The sequence below is a fragment of the Crocodylus porosus genome, unplaced genomic scaffold, assembly GCF_001723895.1.
Source record: "Crocodylus porosus isolate Cpor-Errol unplaced genomic scaffold, CroPor_comp1, whole genome shotgun sequence".
NCBI classification, from domain to species: domain Eukaryota; kingdom Metazoa; phylum Chordata; order Crocodylia; family Crocodylidae; genus Crocodylus; species Crocodylus porosus.
Window position 1 is genome coordinate 4,605,474 of NW_017728927.1, and position 12,786 is coordinate 4,618,259.

Consider the following 12,786-nt stretch of genomic DNA (forward strand, 5'->3'; position numbering starts at 1 on the left):
TTGGAGTACTGCGTCCAGTTCTGGGCACCGCACTTCAAGAGGGATGTGGACAGCATGGAGAGGGTCCAGAGGAGGGTCACTCGCAAGATCAGGGGCAGCACGGCAGGCCCTACGAGGAGAGGCTACAGGACCTGAACCTGTTCAGCCTCCACAAGAGAAGGCTGAGAGGGGATCTGGTGGCCATCTATTAAATTACCAGGGGGGACCAGTGGGGGAACTACCAGGAGGCATTACCAGGAGTAACAAGGAATAATGGCCACAAATTGATTGAGAGTAGGTTCAGACTAGACATCTGAAGGCACTACTTCACAGTCAGGGTGGCTAGGATCTGGAACCAACTTCCAAGGGAAGTGGTACTCGCTCCTACCCTGGGGGTCTTCAAAAGGAGGCTAGATAATCACCTAGCCGGAGTCATTTAACCCCAACTTTCATTCCTGCCCATGGCAGGGGGTCAGACTTGATGATCTGCTCAGGTCCCTTCCTACCCTACCAACTATGAAACTACCTATGAGTAGAAAATTAGCCAGGGAGCTGAAGCATATACACAATAGGCAGTCCTTCCAGTTTTAAGTCACCAGTTAGGCTGCACATGGTGTTATGTAAAACCAGAGGTACAGGGAAGCTGGGCTGGGGAAAGCCTCCCTCCCCCCAAGTCCTGGCTCCCAGGCTTCTAAATCACCGTGTGTGCAACCCAGTGGTGTGGCACACATGGCATTTAAAGCCTGGCAGGGGCCCGAAACCAAGGTGAGGATGGATTCCTGAGCTCTGATTCCCTATCCTATGGCTCTGAAGTTGCCACCCACACCACTCAGCTGGGCAGTGGGGGTGTCATTTAAATCCTGTGGAGTTGGAAACTGGGGTAGGGAGTATTGTCCTAGGTCTGGAGCCTTCCTGGAGCTCCAGAAAGGCTCCAGGCCCAGGTATACCTGCCTCCCACTGCTCACTCCTCCTGGCTGAAGCAGAGGAGTGCTCTTTTCCCATGGCAGGAACCCTCCCAGAGCTACTGGGGAGTTCCCTCCACCGGAGGATGTCTGTCTCGATAATCAGTTGATTGGCAGCACAGGGTGAGGCAGCAAGGTGGGGTATAATCTCATAGGTCCGCAACTCTCCCAGGGCTCTGGGACAGGATGGTTCCTGCTGCAGAAGGATGGCTCCCCACATCCCGCTAATCAGCGGATTGGCAGGACAGGGCTCGAGTCGCCCTACAGGGCTCCCTGTCAGCTCACCTCTGGGCAGGCTATCTGAGAGCCAGTGCTCTCTGCCTTTGCCTCTCCCTTGGAGGCAGGGAAAGACAAAGAGCAAACAACTGTGGGATATTGGGTGTCTTCCACAACTGAGAGAACCTTACAGACATTCAAGTTTGATCTGGAGAAGTGAGATCTTCTTCATCGGTATCTGATTTAACTTCTTTTGGAAGAGCCAGTTTTCTTCCACAAGAAATCCCTTAAATGGTCATGCACTCTCCTTTTTGTGCCAGAAGAAAGCTTTTTCTTTCAGCACAAGTGTAACTCCTGTTTCTGGCCAAAGGAGGAGTGTTAAGATGGGATCTGGTGTCAGTTTTTGAGCAGGTGGAGGGTCCAAGTTTCTCCCTTTCCAAGCAGCCAGGCATTATTGGGGTTTCAAAATGTAATAGTCCTTTGTAAGATAGACGCAGTAGTTACCTGGGATAGCTACTAAGTTTTGCAGCTCTTTTTTAAGGTTCATGATGTCCTTGCACAGCTGGATGTCATCCATCCTGCAGAAACAGAAAAGGCATGATGTCAGGAACATGCACATTCACTAGACATGTTGTGGCATTAGCCAAACCAAGGTGAAGCACGCAGTACCACATTTTGCTTGGGATTTGCCCTTTTGCTGAGAGCCTGGATTTTTTAACCAATACACCCAGCTGCTATCAGTCACTGACACCTTTCAGCATCCAATGTGCAGAACAAATGAACCTCCATGATAAGGCCCCGCCAAGTGACTGCTCATGTCAATGCTTATTTGCCCTGTATTGGTCTAGCCTACATACTTTTATTGTCACACTAGTGGCCTTTTTTCTTTTCTATGGTCACCTCTGAAAATGGGTACCTGAACATTTAATAAACCCCAAGAGGTATCAGGATATATGCTACAATAATAAGCTGTGAGCTACAGTGGTTACATTTTTCAACTACTGTCTCCAGTAGGGAATAATGAAGAAAGAATGGTGCATGGTTACGGGTAAAGGTGTAGGACATTGGTTCAGTGTTCCCTCCAAGGAGCAGCGGAGCGCGCCACCTCGGTCCACGAGTGTGCCCCTTGGTGCGGCATGGGACACTCACTGAAGGGGGCAGGGGGCCAGAGGCCGCGGGCTGGGGTCAGGGGCTGGAGGCTGGAGCTGAGGGAGGAGCCGCTGCCTGCCCCTGTGAGGCTCCACCGGCTCCAGGACACTTCTCCACTCCCGGGCTCTGACACCATGTGCTCCTTGCTCCCCAGGGCAGCGTGGGGGAGCAGAGCAGTGTCCCAGAGCCAGTGGGGCCTCCCTGGGGCAGGCAGCGGCTCCTCCCTGAGGTGAGGCAAGACAGGGGTGGAGGCTGGCACAGGGGGCTGGCGCAGGCTCCGCCGGCTCCGGGCAAGAGCTCCACTCCTTGGCCCTGATGCGGGGGAGAGGGGCATTTCCCCGGAGCCGGCAGAGCCCGTGCCAGGCTTTGACTCCAGCTTCTCCTGGTGCACGGCCTTGAAAAGGCTGTGCATGGCCACACTTCTTTTTGTGTGCGGTCCAGCTCCTCAAAGGTCCAGCATTGGGAGTTAGGTGCCCACTGAGGCTCTGTCCCGTAGTAAAATGGCAACAACAGCACTGTTCCACCTTTTCAGGAGATGGAAGGATGCTGTAAAGGTTCTGAGGTGCGCAGACACACGGTAATAAAGGATACAAGGCTTCCTAAAATTAGAGAATAATATAACGCAGATAGGACCCAATCACGTAATGTGCTGTGCACATTCAACTCTCACTGAAGTTAACAGCGCTTCACAGGATGCAGCTCACAATCTTTAGCAAAACCATCTGGACATTACAAATACTGATGTATTCCATTGGGATTTAGTCATCTTCAGCATTATCTTCCTGGCAAATGCTTCCTTTTAGTTTAAGATTTTGATTCAGCCCTTCTGTCAGCACTGTGCTGATGTACTGGGGGCTCTTTTGGGGACAGCTGTTTTGAATCTCTTACGGAGACTGCTCTGTCCACACTCGCATACCAACCTATTTCACATGCACCAAAGTCCAGTAGATTATTGTCAATCCAAGACAATGCCAGCTGCATTTCTGATGAATACATCATAGAGATTATTACACTATTGCAGATTTCCTTTTGAAAGGGGCAAAACTGATGTTATAACAGGTAATTTCCTTTGAGATTTTGAGCCAGAAAGCTAGAAATCCCAGTACCATAACTGGCTCATATAAGGGAGAGAGTTAAAGAGAAGAAGAGAAAGCGTGTGCAGAGGGTAATACAATCAAATGACAGAAATATGTGTGAAGTGGTGAAGTAAGTGTTTCTGGGACAAACCAATTCATAATCACAGACTGAGCCAACCTCCTCCCTCATGCCCCTACACTGAATATCCTCCCTTCCCCAGGCCATTCCTTAGTTATTTGTTATCAAAATGTGTCAGCCCTTTTATTACTTGCCACTTTGGTTATCTCCATCTTGCCTGATCTATATTTCCTTACTTCATGTATGAAGGGAACATTGGCTAATCCTTTAACCGCTGATATGTCTCCTTAAAGAAGGTGTCAAGGAGGTGACTGATAACTTTCTTTATTATTGCCTTCCTTTCTTCTCCATGAGCTCCAAAGGCGCTTGGCTCTCCTAAACCTGGAAGCAAGAACTCTTCCAGCATCTCTCCCTGTACAGCGTACTGACAAGCCGGCCATCTTATAGCTTGATGACAAAACAAGAAACCTGCATTTTCATCATCTGCCTCTACCTGGAGTTGTTATTCCAAACTGATCACTGCTTAGTCTGGAGTAACCCAGGGGACCAAAAGGCAGAGACCTTAAGGCTGGTGTCTGTTTTCCATTCAGGCTGCCCACATGGTTCATGCAGACCATGAACAAAGTCTGTTTTACTCCTGAGCTTCATCATGCTAAGTGGCACTGAAATTACTTTTATCAATTAACAATCTCAAACACTTAGGAGAATCAATATTCAAAATGTGCCGGGATATAAGCAAACCACATAGCTCCTTATCCATTCTGTGTTTGTAAAATTTGAGTTTTCTGTATTACTATAATAAGCACTGCTATATTAGAGTAAAATGACTATGTTAACAGGAGGTATTTTCTTGGAATAAATGTTCAGTCTGATCTGCCACGTTCAGATATAAAGGTACAAAGCCGTGGCCAATGTATAGTAGCAAAGCACCAGCTGAGGCTCCTATACTATTTGTTCCTCCCTGATTATAGAATTTGGGCCCAATTTGGAAAAGGAGTGGTGTCATTGCCAAGGTTTATCTCAGTGATTTCAAATGCTGGGGGATGCTGCTAAGAGGTTGCACCATCTAAACTTCTTCTGGTTTTACAGACCACACCTCCTCTGTGGTCTGTGCCGTCCTTTTTGGGGGCAATGCTGAATCCCTGAACTTTCCCCACAAGAGAAAAAAAGTCAACGCCCCGTCTACCAATGCTAGTTCTCTACTCATGGACTTCTGGCAGCCAGGCCTAGTTCCCCCACTCAGGATGAACAGCACTTGGTTTCTTTATATTGTATTCCCAACATTTCTTTCCTGATACATGAACTTTTTCATTCCTCTCTCATAACCCTTTGGAGATAAGTAAACAAGATACTGTGCTTGTGATGGCAGAAACAATCCTGCAGCCATCTGAATTCTGAATGTCATCTGCAGCTTGAACTTTCCAGTCACAGCCCCTCAGGCTGGTGGGTTTTGGTGACTGAGGAATGCTAACCCCACCATCTGCTCTGATTCCCTAAGCTCCTTCTAACATCTTTCCTAACTTCTGTTTGGAACAGCCTGTGTCTTATCCCCTCCATCCAGCTGACTGGGAAAAACTCTGGCCAGTATGTTTAGGAAGTGAAATAAGATCCAGGGGACATATTAGTAAACTCTTATGTTTTCATACCCAGAGTTGTGGATATAAGGCCTTTGTACACACCACAAAATTGGCCTTTAAAGCAACTTAAATGCCCTTTTGCACTGGTTTAATGGTGTTGCTGTTTGCACACTCAGAAGCATATTCCACTTTAAATGACTTTGGCCCGTAGCAAGATAAAACAAGTCCAAGGTGTTTTAGTTTGCTGCCTAACAAAGCGCAATAGTGCACAGGGCACTGGAAGCTGATGTGCTTGGGGCTTAGTCAGCCCCGCGCAGTTCAGGGGCTGTGGGACCTGGCAGCAGCCCGTGCAGGCAGGCTCCACCGAAGAAAAAAAACCAAAACAGCAAGCCTGATCTTTTTTTTTTTTCTTCTCCCCGGGCCTGCCTGCCTACCTGAGCTGTGTGGGGGCCTGGTGCTTCCCTCCGTGGCTGGGGGAGCGGGGGGGCAGTGCTTCCCTCTGTGGCTTGGAGCCCCCTGGGACCACCTGGGCTGGGTGCCAGCAGGGGCGTGCCACCTGGGGGGCCCCCACGCAGCTCAGGGACCACTTGGCCCACCAGCACCTTGCCCCCTCTCCCCCACCGCCAAAGAGGCAGGTAAGGATTAGGCCCCCACACTTGTGTACATGCCATGGGGGTTTAGTTTGATTTAATTTTCCTTAAATTGAAGCAGTGTTTTTAAAAAAAAAAACACCTTTTCAATTTAGGGAGAACTGAACCGAATTACACTCCCATGGCAAGTACAAGACTTCATAAAGTCTAGATATGGAGGGGTGTGTGTGTTTGTGTGTATATGTGTGTGTGTGTAATGAACAAGGCTCACCTCACCTTCCACTCAAAAACAAGTGAAGGTTCCCAGCCTCACAGACCCCTGGACCCTTCAGTCTCTGCAGCTGTTCTCCATCTTCTCCCCATCACCCTGCTCCCAGGCAGTAGGATTCAGTGGAGAGAGCCTTGTGCAGTAGCAGCCACTGGATAAGGCCCAAAGGAAGCACCAGCTCCCAGTGGGTATCTTACTCAACAGACAGCTATCGGGAATGATGAGAGAGAGGGAACCTGGTCCCCAGAACTCAGAATCTAGAAGGCCGTAAACCTAACGACACTCCTGTATAACGTAAGGCACAATAGCAAATGGAAGTGGTTCTGTGGCATCCCGGAGAAGAGGCCTCTACTGTGCAGAGAAAGTGGAGCCGCTCTATGCAACCCCGCAGTCCTGTAGAGCAGAGTTTTCTCACAGAAGCTGAATGGGGCCAGTTACTGGGACTCTTTTGTCAGAAAGGTACCATATGTTCTACATGAATAGTAAATCTGCAAGAGCTCAGAGCAGATGATCAGAAAATGCCACACGTTTTTGTTTCACTTATGTGAAATACCTGCTCTGCTTCCCCCACATTCACCTCAAGGTAGATGAGACTGCTGCCTTGTAATGACTACAAAGTTCCTTTTTGCATTCGGTATGGTATGAATGAAGTGTCCAGGGCAGCTAATCTATCAGCCAAGCAGTTTGAGATATTTCACATGAAAGCTGCAATACACAAACAAGCTTAACTGAACCAAGGACACGATGTACAGTGTATGGTGCATTTCATCCAGTCCCCATAGGTCTGTTTTTTGAAGCACTGTAAGTTGCAGTAAAGACATCAGTAAACTGAAAAGCCATTATGGTTTCCTTGAGAAGCGAGCTCTAAGGCTTGGTACAGCTATTCAACCTCTATGGGTTTCTCTAAGCTGCACAGATTGTATTGGGAGTGAACAGAGCACTTGTTCACTCTTCAGTTGGGGGGGGCACACAGATGCTTGCACTGGCCAAGGCCAGAGGCACCCACATGCCTCCAGCCTGCCGGAGATTGCCAAGGCTGTTGAGCATGCCATGGGGCTCTGCTGGAAGGGTCCGCTGTGACAGCTGAGCGTTGGGGTGTGTGCCTGACAACCGATCAGGTGTGCCCTGGCTCTCTAGAAGGAAGGACCAGGCTCCAAGGTGTCTGATCCTTCTTTCTAAGGAGTGCTCCTGCTGCCTGGTGCAAGCCTTTAGGGCAGCCCAGCACGAGCCAGCACCAGCATGGGCCAGCAAGATGCACTGGGCAGCAGAAAAAGGCGTGCTCCTTAGAAGGAAGGATCGGGCCCCTCAGCTGCCGCTGGTGCCAAGCTGCAAGGGGCTTGGTCCTTCCTTCTACAGAGTATGCCTGTCCCTGCTGCCCAGCGCAAGACCCCCTTCCCCCTGTTCCCCCCTCCTTCTCCCCCCGCCTGTTGCATCTGTGCTGGCTTGGATCAATGACAGCCCGGAGCAGCCAGGCATCCAATGGGTGCTGTATGGGGGGTTAGTGGGGAGGCCACAAAAGCCCCTGGGATGCAAGCAGACAATGACCTAAGTTGAGTTGAAAGGGGATTTGGTATAGAAGTTCAATAGAGCGGTTTAATTTAAACCAAATAATCTGAAACTCCATCCACCAAGGTCTATTTTAGACTGGGTTCTGCCATTTTTAAACCAGCACTAAACGTCTGTTCTGTAACAGGTATAAACCAGTTTTCAATTATTAATACTTAGGGCCCTACCTAAGTTGTGGCGAGACAACAGGATTTTCACAGCCCACTACACAGCACAGAGAGTCAATTTTGCTGGCAGTTCATGGTGGCCCCGCTCCTCACCACTAATTGGTGGAGGATGCCTTCACTCAGTCTATATCACTACCTTTTTTTTTGGTTTATTTAATTGGAAATCAATGAGAGATTCCCTAGTGATTGCGGTGGTCATGGAGAACATGTTTTTCGGGGTTTCTGCAAAATCTGTGAAACCATAATTTAGGTAGGTCCTTACTTATGCTGATGTATGTGTAATATCTGTACCTAGCTTAATTACATGAGTTATGAGCATAATAACACTTTTGTCTTAATAAGAGGCCAAATTCATCCCTGAAGTAATCTCAACAGATTCCACCAGGGTTGAACTTGTCTGTGTGTTTTCAAGCATTACTTACATTCTCTTTGTAATTCCTCTGTCCTTGCCTTAATGGCTTCTTTTGTGAAATCCTATACATGCTCAGAGACTGCAGTTTGTCAGAGCAGAAGTTAGTGGTTTTCAACATTTTTAGGCTCAGGCCACCCCATGTTAGATGCAAGACATCCCTCAGAAAATGCCAGCTCTTCATTTTCCCTCATTTTTTGGCTACAGAAAAATAACAGAACAATTCTTCTGTTGCAAAGAACTCAGGAAGACCACAAAAGGAATGTTTTTAAATACCATGAATTTCTATTTGAAATCTCTGGGTTTATCTTGTTAATCATGTTTGCACACTTAACAGGGCTAACATTTTGCAGCACCCTGCGGCATTCTTGAGAGGATCTCAAGGTACCCCAAAGCACCCTGGTTGAGAATTACTGACCTAAGTTATCAGTATCCCTCGTAATATTGTAAAATATATCATCAAATGCAAAAAGCATGTTATATAAAAGGACTCATAATGCATAAATAGTGTGGGCAAATGATTTTATAAACATGTCACAAAATAGCAAAAAAAAAAAGAAAAAGTGTTTTGAAGAGCCCTGCAGTAAGCCAGTATAGTGACTCAGCCCACAGATACGTCCTTCTATGATCCACTTACCGGGAGAAGAATGCTCTGAGCCATAATACAGTCATTTCTATAATATCTGCTGGCTTAGATATACAGTCTGAGTCATTGCTGCTCTGCACAGTCTACATTGAGAGAAAGCAATGCAAGGTAATGCAAACAGGCAAAATTCCATTGAACTGTGTCCAGGAAGGTCTTGGTGTGAAGCGAAGGTAGTAGATGTCAAAGGTGAATTTAAAAAATAATAATAAAAAAGCAGAGAAATACAGGAAAAGTAGGGCAGAAACATTTTTTCATCTGGAAGTTCTTTTGACTTACATTTTTCTAGAAAAGGTAATTTCTCTGTAACTTGACCCATTTCTGGCTCTTGGTTCAAGTGTTCTGCTCTGTTTGTCTATGTGTACAGTATTCCCACTAAGCATGTGGCGTCCTGGCACTGAGATCTGCTGTGCCAAGAGAAGAGAAGAATTTTGCCTAGAGACACTATTGTTACAGTTAAGCAATATTTTGAAATACTTAACAAAGCCAGAAAAGGGATTTGTGCTTACTTTGTATTGGACACCTTGGGATTTTTGTTTTGTGTTTGACTATTACATTTATACTTAATGAGCTGAATATTATTTGAGTCCTTTTGTGAAATTTCACACAGCTGGATTATAAAAGTCAGTGTCTATAGATTAAAATCCTGCTGTTAAACAGAACTGCATTTTCACAAAAGAAAAAAAAAAGATTTTTTAAAGAAGTGGGAAATCCTATGTAGTGGGTTTCCTGGAGAACCCAAACTGTAATGATCATTTGGAAGGAAAACAAGTACTACAGAGTTTGGTAATCATTGTGGGGTGAAGCTTCAGATGTTTAGAGTAGGGGGAAAAGCACTACAAAATGTGGGATCCCAAAGCCTCTGGTAGTAATACTGTCGAATGATGGTGACTGTTTCAAAATCGTATATGCTAGTTATAGTTAGGCACCATTGCAGTTGCATTTCAGTTGCAACCTTAAACAACTGTTGAAGAGGAAGCATGGTCTTGTTGGGTAAACCTTGAATTTTGCTTCCAATCTGTCACATGTCCTGTGTGATCTCAGACAAGCCGCTTACTTCCTTCATGCCTGTTTCCTCATTTCCTAGAAAGGGGATGACCATGCTTCTCTAATTCACAGTCCTGCATTAATTAATATTTGCAAGAGACTTTCTGATCCTAAGTCAATGGCTGCTATCCAATTATTTATTTGTTTTTCACTCACTGTTTATCTGAATTGTCCACATGCAAAACCAGACTGGAAAACTGAAGAAACAAGATCCTGTGTGTAGTTTCCACTGTTTCCAGGAAAACAGCGTCTTTTCATATTTGGTCCTTTTCGATCCCAGGCTTGCCCAGATTCTGGGAACTCAGTGAATGCTTATTTAGCCTTCAGTACAACTTGGTTCAAGGTTGATTTAAGCAGAGAAGTGGAAAAATAGTTCCCTGATTTACTAGACCTGCTTTCTACAGCGTGAGCACAGAAAGGCCCCCTTTTCTTTGCTAGTGCTATGTTTGCATATCCTAGGAAGTAAATAGATTATCTAGACGCGGGGGACTTTCAAATTCAAACCAAAGCCATTTCATCATTCCTTCACCATTTCCATCTTGCATCAAGTTACAAAGAGAAAGCAGCCACTCATGAACAATCCAGACCCACACGCCACACAAATAAAGTTAATTCCAACAACTGTGGTGGTGCAAAGACGATTTACACCATCTGAGAATCTGGCTCATGGCCTTTCCTGAACATCTAGCTTTCCTGTTTATTTTCCTGCAGGTAATAACAAAACCAGGTAAGTAAACACCAAGTAATTGCTTCAGTGATTTCAGCATAAGCCAAGCAGTTCAGTGTACCTACAGAGCTTCTGCTACTTTTATTGACTAGCTTTGAAAGCTAGAAATAGATCCACTGTCTCTTTGGAGCCTCAGTAGGACTGTGGTTGAGGTTCTTTTATTCTTTTTTTATTGGACCTGAAAGCCTTTTGAATTTGCTTTTGTAGATAAAAAGTGAATCCACATTTTCAGCAAACTGAGTTTGTGGGTCCCCTTCCTTCCTTCTCTTTACCCTCTGTTTAATGGGCCTGGTTGGCCTATTCAATTTGCAGTTTCATGACAACATATTCCTGCCTGATAAGTAAAGTTGTAAGGAGACAGGTGAACCCCTCTTAATGGAGCCTGGTAGAAAGGAGCATAACTGATTGATAGTGCATAACCATGGGCTAAAATTTTTACATCAGCATCAGAGGCAGATCTGAGGGAGAGCTCTGGTGCAGTTGCACGTCCCCCCTCCCCCCACCCCTTTGATTCCTGCTCTACCCAAACTTTAAAACCAACTGCCTGGGAGAAGTAGAGGCATTTCTATTCAGGCAGTAGTGGAAGAGTCAATTGACCTCATGGCTCATTATCATCTTCCTGATTCCTGTTAACCTCTCTCTGTTTCACAGGTATTAACAACCCTCTCTTCTTTTTAATGGTCTTGAAGTTCTACTATTCAAACTATCCTTTCTTCTTCAGTGTTGCTGTCTGTTAGCCTGGTGATATCTCTCCTATTTCAGAGCCTTGCCAGCTGCTTTTAGCTCTAGCTACAAAACTTAAGGTATGGTAAGATTAACTCAGGTGTAGAAATGACTGATAGTGAAGTATGGGAAGCACTGTCAAAACATTCAAGAAGGCTATACTTTGTTTTGTGAATCTGAATAAGAGGCATACATTTAACTGTAATGATTACAGGATTAATGATCCAATAACCAATAACCGTTGACTATTTTTTACCTAGCATGCTGCTTTTTGAAACTTTATAGATGCTCTAGCAAATCAGCACTTATTCCAATAGTTATATTTGTTTTTTGCTTTGATTTAAAACTGAATAATATAGCACTACTCCCTAGCATATTAGCAAAGACCCTAATTTCTCTTTAACTGGAGAAAAATATGTGTTGGGTTATATGTGATGGTGTGCTGTATCATCTGCATCCCCATTTTCAACATCCAAGATTGGCCCCAGCAGACAATCTACTGAAAGAGATGAGCTTTTGATCAGGAATGGGTTTGGTTGTTACAAACTAGTTGGGGAAGAAGGGAATACGGAGGGAGATATCTGGAACTCAGAGGAAGAAACTTGTTGAAATAAAAGGGAAGTATCAAGTCTCCAGGAGTAAATTTCCAGTCAGAAATACTGGGGGGATGGGCAATATGATTTCTCCCCATCTGGCAGCAAGAGAGGCTGGGTTGGGCTTCACCTGAAATGAAAGCCACCTACCCGGCAGCCACACTAAACTTGGAATATATTTTTCTGGCTATTTCTTTTTAATATCTGAGAGCTTTGTGTTGATGTAGAAGGGAATCAAAAGGGGACACAAATCCCTTTTCTAAAACCAATTTTGTTTTATTCCATTTTGTCCCTGTCAACTCATTAGAGATTTCTTGGTTTCTTGAAGCTGCTAATTATGAAGCTGTGAAATCACAGATAACTTTTAATGAAGAAGAATATAGCACAGGTTGTCTAAGTCATTATGGTGTATGTTTATCACCTTGTTATTCAGCACCTAGTGATGCTGAGATTGGGAGACATACAGCTGGCAATTAATGTAACAGATTGCTAACTAGCCCTGCCTGGAAGGTCAGATTCGGTGTCAAAAATCCTATGATTAAAGTCACCTTTTGAAACAAATGGGGTCATCTCTTTTTGTTAAAGCTTTGTCTCATACAGGACGTGCAAAAGCTGCCTTAATTGCACCTTCATCAGTACTTTCATGTTGTCTTGGGCTGAAACAGTCTCTCATGACACTCATGGAGTTTTGTGACCAATCTCAGCGTCAGCAAAATCACCGTCAATCCTGGAAGTACCATTTTCTGACGGTGGATTTTTCCATACATGGTAAGAAAAACTCTGGCATGATCCCAATAGTAGCGCAGGTAAAAAATTAGTTTGCCTACCCATAGACCACCTGAACCCCAGATCAAAATATTCTCAACTTTATGTAGCTAACTAATTTTCAAAACATGCCTTAGTATATTCATTTCTCTCTCAGGAGGCGCTACTTCACGGTCAGGGCGGCTAGGGTCTGGAACCAGCTTCCAAGAGAAGTGGTGCAGGCTCCTACCCTGGGGGTGTTTAAGAGGAG

At 45.3% G+C, this 12,786-nt stretch overlaps 1 protein-coding gene across 1 annotated transcript in view; it reads right to left on the bottom strand.

Annotated features, from left to right (window-relative positions):
• CUNH16orf45 (chromosome unknown C16orf45 homolog) overlaps nucleotides 1-12,786 on the bottom strand; it is a 67,979-nt gene that overhangs the window by 22,415 nt on the left and 32,778 nt on the right. Inside the window, exon 2 of the mRNA XM_019541801.1 lies at nucleotides 1,662-1,735. Coding sequence (XP_019397346.1) covers nucleotides 1,662-1,735 — 74 coding nt within the window. The remainder of the gene's footprint in view (nucleotides 1-1,661; nucleotides 1,736-12,786) is intronic.